Source organism: Stenella coeruleoalba (genome assembly GCF_951394435.1).
Source record: "Stenella coeruleoalba genome assembly, chromosome: 12".
Taxonomy (NCBI): domain Eukaryota; kingdom Metazoa; phylum Chordata; class Mammalia; order Artiodactyla; family Delphinidae; genus Stenella; species Stenella coeruleoalba.
In genome coordinates this window covers 15,300,785-15,318,272 of record NC_137158.1, presented here as the reverse complement: position 1 = coordinate 15,318,272, position 17,488 = coordinate 15,300,785, and the positions used below count along the sequence as shown (strand labels likewise).

At 37.2% G+C, this 17,488-nt stretch overlaps 2 protein-coding genes across 16 annotated transcripts in view; one reads left to right on the top strand and one right to left on the bottom strand.

The window, feature by feature from the left end:
- Positions 1 to 4,253, bottom strand: part of IRAK1BP1 (interleukin 1 receptor associated kinase 1 binding protein 1) — a 38,168-nt gene extending 33,915 nt beyond the window's left edge. The window contains exon 1 of the mRNA XM_079939104.1: positions 3,876 to 4,253. Within this exon, the coding sequence (XP_079795230.1) occupies positions 3,876 to 4,190 (315 nt within the window). The 5' untranslated portion in view covers positions 4,191 to 4,253. The remainder of the gene's footprint in view (positions 1 to 3,875) is intronic.
- The window catches only part of LOC307195169 (uncharacterized protein), a 665,726-nt gene that overhangs the window by 44,495 nt on the left and 603,743 nt on the right, over positions 1 to 17,488 (top strand). For 10 of the 15 annotated variants that reach the window (XM_079939109.1, XM_079939108.1, XM_079939105.1 and 7 more), the window contains exon 1: positions 4,272 to 4,325. The exons of 3 other annotated variants lie outside the window; for them this stretch is intronic. The gene's annotated coding sequence lies outside the window, so the exon portion shown is untranslated. 2 more of the 15 variants (XM_079939120.1, XM_079939121.1) reach the window with 2 other exon arrangements.

The window sequence follows — 17,488 nt, the reverse complement described above, 5'->3', positions numbered from 1 at the left end:
CAACTATCTTTTCCAACCACGATGCTATGAGACTAGATATCAATTACAGGAAAAAATCTGTAAAGAATACAAACACATGGAGGCTAAACAATACACTACTAAATAACCAAGAGATCACTGAGAAAACCAAAAAATACCTAGAAACAAATGACAATGAAAATACGATGACCAAAAACCTATGGGATGCAACAAAAGCAGTTCTAAGAGAGAAGTTTATAGCAATACAATCCTACCTCAAGAAACAAGAAACATCTCAAATAAACAACCTAACCTTACATCTACAGCAATTAGAGAGAGAAGAACAAAAAACCCCCCAGAGTTAGCAGAAGGAAAGAAATCATAAAGGTCATATCAGAAATAAATGAAAAGGAAACGATAGCAAAGATCAATAAAACTAAAAGCTGGTTCTTTGACAAGATAAAATTGATAAACCATTAGCCAGACTCATCAAGAAAAAAAGGGAGAAGACTCAAATCAACAGATTTAGAAATGAAAAAGGAGAAGTAACAACTGACACTGCAGAAATACAAAGGATCATGAGAGATTACTACAAGCAACTACATAACAATAAAATGGACAACTCTGAAGAAATGGACAAATTCTTAGAAAAGCACAACCTTCCAAGACTGAACCAGGAAGAAATACAAAATATAAACAGACCAATCACAAGCACTGAAATTGAAACTGTGACTAAAAATCTTCCAACAAACAAAAGCCCAGGACCAGATGGCTTCACAGGCAAATTCTTTCAAACATTTAGAGAAGAGCTAACATCTATCCTCAAACTCTTCCAAAATATAGCAGAGGGAGGAACACTCTCAAACTCACCCTATGAGGCCACCATCACGCTGACACCAAAACCAGACAAAGATGTTACGAAGAAAGAAAACTACAGGCCAATATCACTAATGAACCCATATGCAAACATCCTCAACAAAATACTAGCAAACAGGATCCAACACCACATTAAAAGGATCATACACCATGATCACATTGGGTTTATCCTAGGAATGCAAGGATTCTTCAATATACGCAAATCAATCATTCTGATAAACCATATTAACAAACTGAAGGAGAAAAACCATATGATCATCTCAATAGATGCAGAAAAAGCTTTCTACAAAATTCAACACCAATTTATTATAAGAACCCTCCAGAAAGTAGGCATAGAGGGAACTTACCTCAATATAATAAAGGCCATATATGACAAACCCACAGCCAACATCATTCTCAATGGTGAAAAACAGAAATCATTTCCTCTAAGATCAGGAACAAGACAAGGTTGCCCACTCTCACGACTCTTATTCAACATAGTTTTGGAAGTTTTAGCCACAGCAATCAGAGAAGAAAAAGAAATAAAAGGAAACCAAATCGGAAAAGAAAAAGTAAACTTGTCACTGTTTGCAGATGACATAGAGAATCCTAAAGATGCTACCAGGAAACTACTAGAGCTAATCAATGAATTTGGTAAAGTGGCAGGCTACAAAATTAATGCACAGAAATCTCTTGCATTCTTATACACTAATGATGAAAAATCTGAAAGAGAAATTAAGGAAACACTCCCATTTACCATCGCAACAAAAAGAATAAAATACCTAGGAATAAACCTACCTAAGGAGACAAAAGACCTGTATGCAGAAAACTATGAGACACTGATGAAAGAAATTAAAGATGATACAAACAGATGGAGAGATATACCATGTTCTTGGATTGGAAGAATCAACATTGTGAAAATGACTATACTACCCACAGCAATCTAGAGATTCAATGCAATCCCTATCAAACTACTAATGGCATTGTTCACAGAACTAGAACAAAAAATTTCACAATCTGTATGGAAACACAAGAGACCCCAAACAGCCAAAGTAATTTTGAGAAAGAAAAATGGAGCTGGAGGAATCAGGCTCCCTGACTTCAGACTCTACTACAAAGCTACAATAATCAAGAGAGTATGGTACTGGAACAAAAACAGAAATATAGGTCAATGGGACAGGATAGAAAGCCCAGAGATAAACCCATGCACATATGGTCACCTTATTTTTGACAAAGGAGGCAAGAATATACAATTGAGAAAAGACAGCCTCTTCAATAAGTGGTGTTGGGAAAACTGGACAGCCACACGTAAAAGAATGAAATTAGAACACGCCCTAACACCATACACAAAAATAAACTCAAAATGGATTAAAGACCTAAATGTAAGGCCAGACACCATCAAACTCTTAGAGGAAAACATAGGCAGAACACTCTATGACATAAATGACAGCAAGATCCTTTCTGACCCACCTCCTAGAAAAATTGAAATAAAAACAAAAATAAACAAATGGGACCTAATGAAACTCCAAAGCTTTTGCACAGCAAAGGAAACCATAAACAAGACGAAAATACAACCCTCACAATGAGAGAAAATATTTGCAAATGAAGCAACTGACAAAGGATTAATCTCCAAAACATACAAGCAACTCATGCAGCTCAATATCAAAAAAAGAAACAACCCAATCCAAAAATGGGCAGAAGACCTAAATAGACATTTGTCCAAAGAAGATGCACAGATTGCCAACAAACACATGAAAGAATGCTCAACATCATTAATCATGAGAGAAATGAAAATCAAAACTACAATGAGATATCTTCTCACACCTGTCAGAATGGCCATCATCAAAAAAATCTACAAACAATAAATGCTGCAGAGGGTGTGGAGAAAAGGGAACCCTCTTGCACTGTTGGTGGGAATGTAAATTGATACAGCCACTATGGAGAACAGTATGGAGGTTCCTTAAAAAACTAAAAATAGAACTACCATATGACCCAGCAATCTCACTACTGGGCATATACCCTGAGAAAACCATAATTCAAAAAGAGTCATGTACCACAATGTTCATTGCAGCTCTATTTACGATAGCTAGGACATGGAAGCAACCTAAGTGTCCATCGACAGATGAATAGATAAAGAAGATGTGGCACATATATACAATGGAATATTACTCAGCCATAAAATGAAACGAAATTGAGTTATTTTTAGTGAGGTGGATGGACCTAGAGTCTGTCATACAGAGTGAAGTAAGTCAGAAAGAGAAAAACAAATACCGTATGCTAATACATATATATGGAATCTTAAAAAAAAAAAAAAGGTTCTGAAGAACCTAGGGGCTTGACAGGAATAAAGACGCAGACGTAGAGAATGGACTTGAGGACACGGGGAGGGGGAAGGGTAAGCTGGGACGAAGTGAGAGAGTGGCATGGACATATATACACTACCAAATGTAAAATAGATAGCTAGTGGGAAGCAGCCACATAGCACAGGGAGATCAGCTAGGTGCTTTGTGACCCCCTAGAGGTGTGGGATAGGGAGGGTGGGAGGGAGGCGCAAGAGGGAGGATATATGGGGATATATGTATAGCTGATTCACTTTGTTATAAAGCAGAAACTAACACCATTGTAAAGCAATTATACTCCAATAAAGATGGTTAAAAAAAAAAAAAAAAGCTTTACCAGGTTGGAGGAAGCCCTGTTTTTCACTTGCTAATTTCGTGGTGCAGAATAAAACAAATGATCTGGTGTCTAGCACATTACTTAGGCAAACATTTACATCTAATATTTCATGTTTAACACTTCGTCATTTCAACGTTAAAAACAAAATTATTGCAGCAAATATCGCCAAATAAAACCCCATTCAATTTGAATTCTTTTATTTTACAAGTCTCTGCAGCTGATAATTACTTTCATCAGGAAGGATGGGCCAAAGATTCACTCTGCCACGTCCTCGAGCCTTCTAATGCCACCGATGACACCAAAGTCCCAGACGCTCCCCACCCCCCAAGCCCCGCCGCCGGGTTTTCTTGGGCAGGCTAGAAGCTCCTCGCCCGCGGAGCTCTCACCTGCACGCCCTGCTGCTGGAGGGTCTGCGTGATGTAGTCCAGGCGGCGGCAAACGCTCTTCTTGGCCTCGGCTGCCGCCTCCTTGGTGCTGCTCATCTGCACGACCACCTGCGCCCGGTCGGGGGTCGCAGACACCTCCGCAGTGCCGCTTACATGCACCTCGCGGGTGGCAGTCTGGGTCTGCGCTGAGGAGAGAGGGCGGCGGAGGCCGGGCAGCGTCTCTCCGCCCGAGAGCAGATAGTTCTCCCGGCCCCGGTCAGCCCAGGGAACCAGTTCCACGAATACCCGGGACTGAGGGGCTTGTTGCACCGACATAGTGAGGGCAGCTGGGTTTCCATAGCAACTCAGAGCCTACGGCGGCCGCACGGGCCCAAGCGCGTCAGGGCTTGCTCCTGCGCGGCGCAAAGAATGCCGGGATGAGCTTGGAGGTCCAGGAGCTCGTGGCGCGAGGTACTTAAATCCTTGCGGAGCGTCTTAACGCGTCTCCTTTACAAGTTGTTGGCTGAGCGGGTCGCTCTGGTTTTTAACTTGTTTACCTTACGGCCTTTATAAACCGTAGCGAGGTTTCTCCGCGGCTTCCTTTCAGTGAGCTCCCATTTCCACGCGCTCCGTCGGCCTCGGGCGGCCACGTACCTTGCCTGCCTCGGAAGTTTCCTGATAGGCCCCGCGGCGCTTTTATCTTTCTCTAATGCCAGTCTGCGATTGTCACAGCTTTGTCTTTCCTTTTGTCCGACTTTACCATTTTACTTGGGCACAGCTTTTTGGACCGCGCAGCACCTCGGATCGCCAGAGATTTGTGTTGGAATGAACAGCTCTTTACTAGTTTGATCTTGGAAGTTTATGATACGTCGAATCTCAGTTTCATCGTCTATAAAGCTGTGTTGATAATACATTCACATTTGCAGTGTGGTTATAAAGTGTTTGCCATATGGAAAGCAGAAAATAATGGATAGTAGTAATAGCTAAAGCTTTGGCATGCTTTTCAAGTCTCTTGAATTTTCTCTAAAATTCCTGGAATGGTTCTGGCCTTGAATAAGGACAGGCGAAACTCAAGCGGTAGCAAAGCACATACAACATGGACATTACAGGGCCTGTACTACTTAGTTCTTGTCAATACCCTTTGCTTGGCACAACAGAATCCTTAACCCAGTGACCTGCATTAAGTAGGTTTTCTTCTTACCAATAAGTAATGATGTACAAAAATAGCCCTCCTATACCATGAGGAAAAAAATTTTTTTTTGGATAACTAATTTAAAAAAAAAGGACAACTATTCTCTTGAAAGGAGCCTGAACAAGCCAACTGACAATCTTCAGGTAGTTTCCTCTCTATCATTTTTCTTTTATTTCTAATTAGTATAATTCAATTAAATCAGATGGTACCCCCCCACCTTCATTTGGCTCATTACTGGGTGAAGTAGTTTTGTATATATTTATTTTGATGTTTAGCTAAAAACAATTATATGTTAGTATTTTAATTTAAAAACTTTCCCACCATAATTCTTTAAGTAATTTGGGTCACCCAAAATAATGTTTCTTGAATTTCGTAGAAAATTCTTTTTCTTTAATGATAAATGTGGAAAAATATAATCTCCAAAATGAACTATAGAATGAATGAATGTCATAAGTAAGAAGCAATAGGAGTTTTAAGTGCATATAAATATTTAGGGTATGATAAAAGTAGGTTTTAAATAAATGGGAAAATGAGTAAGTGGTACAGGGATAATTGGTTGGCTATGTGAAAAAAGAATTGATCTGGATCTTACATCAGGCACTAAAAAAAAATTCAGATGACAAAAAAATAGTAAGAGAACATGGGTGAATATATATATAATTCTGGGAATGAGAAGAACTTTCTAGGCATGATTTCAAATGCAGCAACTGTAAGAAAACGTCTGAAAAATTTGACTACACTGAAACAACTTCAGTATGTGAAACAAAACAAAAAGATGAGGGGGCAAATAAATTGGGGAAAATGTTTGTGTAAAAAGCGAATAGTCAATGTTTAGTGAGCTCTTACCAGAATAAAATGAAAGAAAACTGCATAATGAACACAGAGGCAAACCGCTGGTTAGTCAGGGCTGCCATAATAAAATACCATGGAGTGGATGGCTTAACAGAAATTTGCTTTCTCTGGGGGCTAGAAATCCAAGATGAAGGTGTTGACAGGTTTAGTGTCTCCTGAGGCCTCTCTCCTTGGTTTGCAGACAGCCTTCTTACTGTGTCCTCACATGCCTTTCCTATGTGTGCAAGCATCCCTGCTATTTCTTTATCTTCTTATAAGAATACCAGTTCTGTTGCATTAGAGCTCTACCCTAATGACTTTATTGAACCTTAATCTCCTCTTTAAAGACCCTGTCTCTAAATATAATCATATTGGGGGTTAGCACCTCAACGTATGAATTTGGGTGGTGGTGGGGACACAATTCAGTCTAAAACACAAGCTAGTAATGCAGAAACACCAGTAGTCTATAATGAGAAAAAGAATTTAGTAGTTAAAAAATGCAGATTTTACAATAAATATCCTTTTTTTGGACTGTCATTTTGGAAAATGACAAAGGAAGTAGGAATGGAGGTGGAATAGATAAAAGATTAATTTTGAAAGAAGAATGGAATAGTTCATGGTGAAAGAACTATATAGTAAATAAAAGAGAAGGATAAACCAAAGCTGACTAAGGTTTCTAGTCAGGAGAACTGGTAAAATGAGAATGATAAGAGTATGTCCATTGTTCAGCTAACAATGACCTAGTTCTCCTTTAGAGTCAATGCTGAGCCTCTAGCAATCATTTTTAATAACATGACTCTTGACTTTGTACTTTACACAATTTGATTAGATGTGCGTTACACAATTTGATTAGATGCAGAATAGGCACTTGATTCCAGCTAGGCCAGTTAGAGGTTTTTTGTTTTTATTATTCATGGGAATCTATATTTACACCAATTTTAAAAATTCAGTCTCTCAGATGGTGGACCATGACACACACACACACACACACACACACACACACACACATAACTTTGAGAGATAATAGATTTGCCATTTTTCACATACCATTTCTAGTAGAGAAGCAGAAAATGTCAGTGTGTCAATGTATAGAGAAAAGGAAAGAAAAGAGAGAGGAAGTCACTCAGAGGAACAGAGATGAGATTAAGAATCCAAATGCAGTTTCAATTTATGTTTATAGAATTTTCCTTAGTCCTGTCTTCATTCCTGGAGTTCTATAAAATATTCCTGTATCCTTATCGTAAAATCTCACCTGCCTTTTTTTTAATGCATAAGTAGGTTGATTGAGTTTTATGTTATCTTAAAACTAAGCATTTTGACTGATAACAGTGGATAATAGAGGAGGATTCAAAGAAGACTTATATAGCTTTCAGCCATAAGGAATTTATAGAGCACCACACAAAGTGGATCATTAGGTGCACGGTTCAAAGCTTCACTCTTGGAGAAAATTTTGCTTTTCACTGTCATTCAGTTGAATGATTGTCATGCAGCTATTTTGCATTTCCAACTAGAACCTGTTTATCTAGGCAGCCTACCCATAAACCTATCCATAAAACCACAGGCTTTTCCCTCTTCCTTTAGCATTTTATACAAGAAGCCCTATATAACCATTGGTATGAGCTGAGAATGGTGTTATAGTGCAACCTTGGTGAGTGGCATGGGAGTCTGAGTAACCTCTTCATTGAGCTTGCTTATGTCCTCTGGTCCTGCTCATCCTTCCTTTTGTTAATGTGATGTATCACATTGATTGATTTGCAATATTGAACCATCCTTGCATCCCTGAAATAAATCCCACCTGACAATGGTGTATGATCCTTTTTGTATATTGTTGAATGCAGCTTGCTAGTATTTGTTGAGGATTTTTGCATCTATATTCATCAGAGACGTTGGCCTGTAATTTTCTATTTTGTAGTGTCTTTGGTTTTGGTGTCAGGGTAATGGTAATTAGTTAATAATAATTAATGATAATGTGGCCTTGTAGAATGAAAATGGGAGTGTTGCCTCCTTTTCAATTTTTTGGACTAGTTTGAGAAAGATAGGTATTAGCCTCTCCTTTTTATATTTGGTAGAATTCCCCTCTGAAGCTGTCTGGTCATGGAATTTGCTGAGAGTTGTGTTATTTATTTATTTATGTATTTATTTTATTACAAGTTCAGTTTCACTACTAGTGATTGGTCCGTTCAGATTGTCTATTTCTTCCTGATTCAGTCTTGAGTGGTTGTATGTTTTTAGAAATTTATCCATTTCTTCTAGGTTGTCCAATTTTTTGGCGTATAACTGTTCATAGTATTCTCATGACTTTTTGGATCTCTGATATCAGTTATTTCTCCTCTTTCACTTCTTATTTTGTTTATTTGGATTCTCTCTCTTTTTTTCTTGATGAGCCTGGCTAAAACTTTATCAATTTTGTTTATCTTTTCAAAAAACCATCTCTTGGTTTCATTGATATTTTCAATTTTTTTTGGTCTCTATTTTATTTCCTCTTTGAACTTTATTATTTCCTTCATTCTGCTGACTTTGGGCTTTGTTTGTTCTTCTTTTTCTAATTCCTTTAGATAGTAAGTTAGGTTGTTTATTTGAGATTTTTCTTGCTTACTGAGGTAGGCCTATATCACTGTAAACCTCCTTCTTAGAACTGCTTTTGCTGTATCTGATAGATTTTGGAAAATTGTGTTTCTATTTTCATTTATCTTCAGGTATTTTCTGATTTTCTTTTTCATTTATTCATTGACCAAATAGTTTCTTAGTAGCATGTTGTTTAGTCTCTACATGTTTGTGTTTTTCCCATTTTTCTTTCTATAATTGAGTTCTAGTTTCGTATCACTGTGGTCAGAAAAGATGTTTGATATAATTGCTATCCTCTTAAATTTGTTGAGAATTGTCTTGTGGCCTAGCATGTGATCTATCCTGGAGAACATTCCATGTGCATTTGAAAAGAATGTGTATTCTGCTGTTTTTGGATGGAATGTCCTGTAGATAGCTATTAAGTCCAGTTGGTCTAATATGTCATTTTTAAAAACATTTTTATTGGAGTATAATTGCTTTACAATGGTGTGTTAGTTTCTGCTTTATAACAAAGTGAATCAGCTATACATGTACATATATCCCCATATCTCCTCCCTCTTGTGTCTCCCTCCCATCCTCCCTATCCCATCCCTCCAGGTGGTTACAAAGCACCCAGCTGATCTCCCTGTGCTATGTGGCTGCTTCCCACTAGCTATCTATTTTATAACATGTCATTTAAGACTGCTGTTTCCTTATTGATTTTATGTCTGGATGATCTGTCTGTTGACATAAGTGGGGTGTTAAAGTCCCCCACTATTATTGTGTTACTGTCAATTTCTCCCTTTATGTCTGCTAATATTTGCCTTATATATTTAGATGCTCCTATATTACGTGCATATATGTTAACAAATGTTATATTCTCTTCTTGTATTGATCCCTTTATCATTATATATTTCCCTTCTTCATCTTTTGTTATAGACTTTGTTTTAAAGTCTTTTTTGTCTGTTATGAGTATTGCTCCTGCTTCTTTCTTGTCATTTCCATGAAATATCGTTTTCAATTATATCACTTTTAGTCTGTGTGTGACTTTAGTTCTGAAGTGAGTCTCTTATAAGCAGTGTGTAAATGGGTCTTTTAAAAAAATTTATCCAATCAGCCACCTTATGTCTTTTGATTGGAGCATTTAGTCCATTGACATTTAAAGTGATTATTGATAGGTATATGTACTTATTGCCCTTTTGCTACTTATTTTCTAGTTGTTTCTGTAATTCTTTACTGTTCTTTTCTTTAGGTTCTTGTGGTTTGATGATTTTCTTTAGTGCTATGCTTGTGTCCCTTTCTGTCTTGTTTTTGTGTATCTATTGTAGGTTTTTGATTTGTTGTGATTATCATGGGGTTCATATACGTTGACTTATAAATATGTCTACTTGTTTTAAACTAGTAGTCATTTTAGTTCAAACACATTCTGAAAGATATACCATTTTTACTCCCTTCCCTCACATTTTTTGTTCTTGATATATTTTAACCTTCATGTTTATCCCTGTATTATTTGTTGTAGTTATAGTTGATTTTTACATTGTTTGTCTTTTAATACTAGCTTATTTATCTGATTCATCCTCAGCCTTTACTATATATTTGCCTTTGCTAGTGGGATTTTTCCTTTCCTATAGATATTTCTTGTTATAGCCTTTTCTTTTCCACTTAGAGTAGATCCTTTAACACTTCTTTTATGGTAGGTTCAATATTGATGAACTCTTAGTTTTTCCTTGTCTGAGAAGTTCTTTATCTCTACTTCAATTCTAAGTGATTATCTTGCTGGGTAGATTTTCCTAAGTTGGAGGTTTTCCCTGTTTAGCACTTTAAATATACCATGCTACTCTCTTCTGGCCTGCAAATTTTCTGCAGAAAAATAGCCTTATTGGGCTTCCCTTGTATATGACTCTGTTTTTCTCTTGCTGCCTTTCAAATTATCTCTTTATCTTTTGTCATTTTAATTATGATATGTCTTTGATGATGTCTGTTTGGGTTCATCTTGTTTGGGACCCTCTGTGTTTCCTGTACCTCACTATCTGTTCTTCAGGTTCAGGAAGTTTTCAGCCATAATTTTATCAAATGCATTTTTGGCCCTTTATCGCTTCTCCTGTTGGGACCCCCTATAATGTGAATATTGGTACTGTGTTGTTGTCCCAGAGGTCCTTTAGACTATTTTTAAAAATTTGTTTTTCTTTTTGCTGTTCTTATGGGTGATTTCCATTATTCTATCTTCCAGATCACTTATGAGTTCTTCTGTATCACCTAGTCTGCTGTTAATTCCTTTTCGTGTGTTTTTCATTTCCATTATTGTGTTCAGTTCTGAATGGTTCTTTTTTATATTTTCTAGTTCCTTGTTAAAATTCTCATTGTGTTCATCTATTATTTTCCCTTATTCACCTAGCATTCTTATTATTCATGCTTTGAACTCTTTATATGGTAAATTTTTCATTTCTGTTTCATTAATTGTTTTTTCAGGAGTTTGCTCTTGTTCTTTCAATTGAAAAATTTCTCTGTCTTCTCATTTTGCTTAACTTTCTCTGTCTCTGTGAAATTTTTTGAAACAGTTAACCTATTGTGGTCTTGAAGGAGTGTCCTTGTATGGGAATATACCTGTACTGTCTGTATGTATCCAGTGGCTTTGTTGGAAGAGCTGGATCTGACATGAGCATGAGTCAGTCTTTCCCCAAGGTTTGCTGGAAGCTGTCACCTTGGTAGGAGGTAGGGCTGGAGATGAAGGGGCAGAGCCTCTTGTCCTGCTCATACTTGGTGTCCCAGATATACTATTTTTATCTTTTGATGGATTTCTGCTGGACTGATTGTATGTTTTGGAGTGTCTGACAGGACCCATCTTTAAATGGGCAATTCTGTACATCTTCAAAAAAAATCTGTTAGAAGAGAATGGAGCAGTATATTCTAAATGCAGAGGTAAAAATGAAATTGAACATGAAGTGTGTATTAGTTAAACTGTCCCTCAAGAATGAGGGAAAAATAGAGATTTTTTCAGACATACAAAAACTTAGGGAGTTTACCAGTTACAGTCTCTCACTAAAATATTATCATAGAATATGCCTCTGTAGTATTAGTAATTCCAGGGACTTCCCTGGTGGCGCAGTGGTTAAGAATCTGCCTGCCAATGCAGGGGACACGGGTGTGAGCCCTGATCTGGGAAGATACCACATGCTGTGGAGCAACTAAGCCCATGCGCCACAACTGCTGAGCCTGCACTCTAGAGCCCGCAAGCCACAACTACTGAGCCCATGCACCATAACTACTGAAGCCCATGTGCCTAGAGCTTGTGCTCTGCAACAAGAGAAGCCACCATTATGAGAACCCCGAGCACCACAACAAAGAGTAGCCCCTGCCTGCCACAACTAGAGAAAGCCTGCATGCAGCAAAAAAGACCCAACACAGCCAATAAATAAATTAATTAATTAAAAAAATTAGTAAGTCCAAAGGGAAGGTATGGCATAGAAGAAACAACAACACAGAAATTGATAACATATGTTGAGAAACTTAATTAATTACTTATTAAAAAGGATTTCTTATCTCTGTGTGAGTGGAACCACAGGATATAAAATTTTCAAAAAGGGAAAGGTGCTTAATAATGTCAAATGATACAGATGGGAAAAAATTTGAGAATGGAGATAAGTCTATTGAATATAATATTTAGAAGATCATTAGTGACTTTCAAAGGATTGTTTCACTAGGAACTGAATGACAAGGGTTAAGGGATGAGTGAGTGACTAGAAAAAGGTAAATATTTGTTAATACTATCTTAAGTTAATACTGCCTTCTGTTTTGCTTTTTTAAGAAAAAATAATTGTATTCAGGCTTTCCAGAAATGAAGGGAGATAATATCCTATTTTATCTCACAAATACCCCAGACACTTCAAATAGCTCTCCTTTTTGTCTTTTTTCATTATTTCCATGTTTGTTTTTTGCTTTATTAGAGGTTGCAGATGTTTATCTTCTGGTACCTGAAGTGATATATGTAGAACAGGATAGTGGGCATAGTGTGTGCTGTGTCCATGGAGATTACTGCCAGTCATATTTATTTACTTGTCTCCCCTGCCCAACTTACACAGAGTTCCCAAGTCTAATGATTATATTTTCACCTTGAAAGTTACAAATTAGAGCCACCCCAGGACCAAGCCCCACCCACCAGTAGGCCAGCACTAGCCCCAAGGTGCCCCTAGCCAAGCTGTGCCAGGACCAAAGCCTTCCCACCAGTGGGCCGGCAGCCACTGTACAAGGCAGGGCCTGGCAGCCAACTGGAATGTGGGACAGCCACCTACCAGCCTATTTGTAGTAGTTGGCCCTGCCACAATAAAAGGGCCCACACAGCCCACATAAAGGGCACCCCTAGAGCATGTAGCACTGGTGACCAGAGCAGAGTGTGCTGCTGGGATCCACAGGACATCTCCTATATAAGGCCACTTCTCCAAGATCAGGGAATGTAACTGACTCACCTAATACATAGAAATAAACACTGAGAATTAGGCAAAATGAGGAGACATTGGAATATGTTCCAAATGGAGAAACAAGACAAAACCTCAGAAAAAGAACTAAACAAAGTGGAAATAAGCAATCTACCTGATAAAGAGTTCAAGGTAGTGATCATAAAGTTGCTCACTGAACTTTGGAGAAGAATGGATAAAAATAGTGGGAATTTTAATGAAGAGTTAGAAAACAGAGCTGAAGAATACAATAACTGAAATAAAAAAAATACATTGGAAGAAATCAAAAGTAGATTAGATGATATAATGGAATGGATCAGAGAACTGGATGACAAAGTAGTGGAAATTACCCAAGCTGAAGAGAAAAAAGTTTCTAAAAAATGAGAACATTTTAAGACACCTTTGTGACAATATGAAGCATACTAACATTTGCATTATTGGGGTCTAAGAAAGAGATGAGAGAAAGAAAGGGGCAGAGAACTTATGTGAAGAAAAAATAGATGAAAACTTCCCTAACTTGATATAGGAAACAAACAAATTCATGTCCAGGAAGCACAGAGAGTCCCAAGCAAGATGAACGCAATGAGGGCTACACCATAGTACATTCTAATTAAAACAGCAAAAATTAAAGATAAAAGAGAATCTAAAAAGCAGCAGAGGAAAAGCAACTAGTTACATTTAAGGGAACACCCATAAGAAAACCAGTTGATTTTTCAGCAGAAACTTTGCAGGTCAGGAGGTGGAGAACTCCAAAGGAGTTCTTCCAATCCAAATTGGAAAGGAAGAAGTAAAACTGTCACTGTTTGCAGTGATATTATTTGTAGAAAACTGTAAGTACATACCAAAAAAATCTATTAGGAATAGTGAATGAATTAAGTAAAAGAGCTGGATACAAAATCAATATACAGAAATCTGTTGCATTTATATACACTAGTAATGAACTATCAGAAAGAGCAATTAAGAAAACAATCTCACAATCGCACCAAAAAAGAATAAAATACCTAGGAATAAATTTAACCAAGGAGGTGAAAGACCTGTACTTAGAAAATTGTAAGACGTAAATAAAAGAACTTGAGGATGACACAAACAAATGGAAAGATACAATGTGCTCATGGATTGGAGCAATTAGTATTTTTAAAATGTCCATACTACCCAAGGTAATTTACAGATTCAGTACAATCCCTATGTAAATACCAATGGCAGTTTTCATGGAACTAAAACAAATAATTTAAAAAATTGTATGGAATCAGAAAAGACCGCAAATAGGCAAAACAACCTTGAGAAAAAGGAGCAAAGTTGGGTGTATCACACTCCTTTATTTCAAACTATACTACAAAGCTATAATAATCAGTGGTACTGGCACAAAAACAGACACATATCTCAATGGCACAGAATAGAAAACCCAGAAGCAAACCCACACGTCTATGGTCAGTTAATCTATAACAAAGGAGGCAAGAATATACAGTGGGGAGAAGACAGCCTCTTCAGTAAATGATGTTGAAAAAACTGGACAGCTACATGTAAAAGAATGAAACTGAACCACTTTCTTGCACCATATAAAAAAATAAACTCAAAGTGAGCAAGACTTAAATTTGAGACCTAAAACCATAAAACTCCTAGAAGAAAATGTAGGCAGCACCCTCTTTGATATCAGCCTTAGCAATATTTTTTTGGATGTGTCTCCTCAAGAAAGAGAAACAAAAGCAAAAATAAACAAATGGGACTACATCAAACTAAAAAGTTTTTCACAGCAAAGGAAACCATCAATAAAATATAAAGGCAGCCTACTGAATGAGAGAAGTTATTTGCAAATGATTTATCTGATAAGGAGTTAATATCCAACATATACAAATAATGTATGCAACTCAACATCAAAAGAAGAAACGATTTGATAAAAAAATTGGTAGAGGACCTGAATACTGAATAAACATTTTCCCAAATAAGACATACAGGTGGTGAACAGACACATAAAAAAAATGAGCAGCATCACTAATCATCAGGGAAATGCAAATAAAATGCAAATAAATGCAAATAAAAATGCAAATAAAAACCATGAGATAGTACCTCACACCTGTCAGAGTGGCTTTTATCCAAAAGACAACAAATAACAAGTTTTGATTATGATGTGGTCAATCATTAGAGATCTAACAGGGCACAGTGAGGTAGATGCTAAAAAGTCATCACAATTATCAAAGAAAAAAGATGTAAAAAGTTTGTTAAAGTAAGAGAGAGAAATACCATGGGAAAGAAAACACAGAATTTGGAAGCTAGAAGAAGCATAGTCTGATTTTACAGATGGACATACTAGAACAAACCAAAAAGTGTTTAAATTTACATACCCCAGATTATGGGGTGGAGGCAATCTAATGATCTTTCCACTGTGCCTTGCTGCTGCCCAGCGATCATAGAGGCCTACTGCTATTGTAAAAGCTCTTTTTCAAAGCAAATGAACAAATAATCTGCTTTATCTCTAACCTTTCTTGACTTCTATAACACTCTATTCTTCTTGTTTTACTTCCTTCTCTGGTCATTTTTATACTGTATACTTTACTGACTTCTTTTTCTGACTGACTCAGTCCTCAGCCTACTTCTTCTGTCTAAATTTGTAACTATTTTCATGTATTCAGTTTTCACTTTTACTGACTCAGTTTTCTTATTTGTAAAATGAGAGAACCGGAGTAGCTTCTTTTTTACTTTTAAAAGCCGGGTCAATGACAATATAAAATGATGGATGTCATAAATTTTTATCTTAAAAGCCAGCATTGTCTGAACAGACACTTCACCAGAGAAGATGTACAGATGGCAAGTAGGCATATGAAAAGGTGTTCAACATCATATGCCCTTAGGGAGTTGCAAATTAAACAACAATGAGATACCACTACCTCCCAATTAGAATGGCCAAAATTCGGAACTCTGATAACAGCACCAAGGGTTGATGATCATGTGAAGCAACAGGAGCTCTCATTCATTGTTGATGGGAATGCAAAATGGTACAGCCACTTTGGAAGGCAGTTGGGCAGTTACTTCTGAAACTAAACATTTTTTATCATATGATCCAGCAATTGTGCCCCTTGGTATTTACCCAAAGGAGTTAAAAACTTAGGTCCACACAAAAACCTGCACATGGATGTTTATAGCAGCTTTATACATAATTGCCAAAATTTAGAAGCAAGCAAGATGTCCTTCAGTACGTGACTGGAAAAATAAACTGTGGTACATCCAGATAATGGAGCACTTTTTAGTGCTAAAATGAAATGAGCTACCAAACCATGAAAAGGTACAGAGAAACCATATTACTAAGTGAAATAAACCAATCTGAAAAGCTACATACTGTTTGATCTCAACTATAGGACATTCTGGAAAAGGCAAAACTATGGAGACACTAAAAAGATCAGTGGTTGCCGGGGATTAGGAGGGAGGGAGGGAAGAATAGGCAGAGCTCAGAGGATATTTAGGGCAAACTATCCTATATGATAAGACAATGGTAGATACATGTCATTATTCATTTGTCAAAACCCATAGAATGTATAAAACCAAAAGTGAACCCTAATGTAAACTATGAACCTTGAGTGATTGTGTTGTGTCAATGTAGGTTCATCAGTTGTAATGAATCTACTACTGTGGTGCAGGACGTCGATAATGGGAAGGTTGTGTGTGTGTATGGGGACAGACTTTCTATGGGAACCCTGTATGTTCTGCTTGATTTTGCTTTGGGCCTCAAACTGCTCTAGAAATACAGTTTATTAATTAAAATGAAAAACAGCGTCGTGTTGACAGTATTTTAAAAGGCAAAGGTATTTAGGGTAAAGTGACATGTATTGTCAGGATATGAACTGGAAATTTATGTCCTCTGAAGCTTAGTTGCTTTATATTTAAATGAATTATATGTATAAATATATGTATATATTTCAGAAAATATTAATAACCACTGGTACTAGAGTTCCACTTAGGGAACTGTCTTCATTTAGGAAAATGCCTTGATAAACTTCCATGACTGTGGAAGGTGAGGCCTTTTCAGTGAGGTGTAGAAGGAGGCTGCAATACAAAGAGAGAACTAAACAGTTATGCATAAAGAAGTGAACATAGATGTGGAGGAGGAATGCCAGGAAGAAAGACAAGGGAGGATGGAGTTAGAAAAAAGGCCATAAAACATAGGTAGCAGGCTGAATCTGTGGAGAAAGATAGAAAAATTCCTATGCCACTATGGCGGCATAGTAGCTGAGAACTTTAAAGGCCTTTTGGCAATGTAACAACTCATGGCATTGCAGTGTCTGTGTGGTTTGGGGGAAATCAAGGAAAGAAGCTCTGTATAGAACAAAGAGAAGCAATCATCTCTAAGAGGTGAGGTGTGTGTAATCAGTACTTCAGCAGAAGTAAGAGCTATGGTTGACCATGAGAAAGCAAGTACATGGGACTAAGGGCACTGGAATTTCTCATAGGAGCCTTTCTCAGAGGATGAGGTTCCAGTTGACAGATCAGATGACTGGATTCACAGGACGATTATGGGGATATTTGAAGGTGTGCAGCACACATGGTAGTAAAAATTTAAGTAAACACACAACTTCCAACGGTCTCCTATAGTCCTGCCTCACTTTTCAAGCTGAGACAGACTTGGC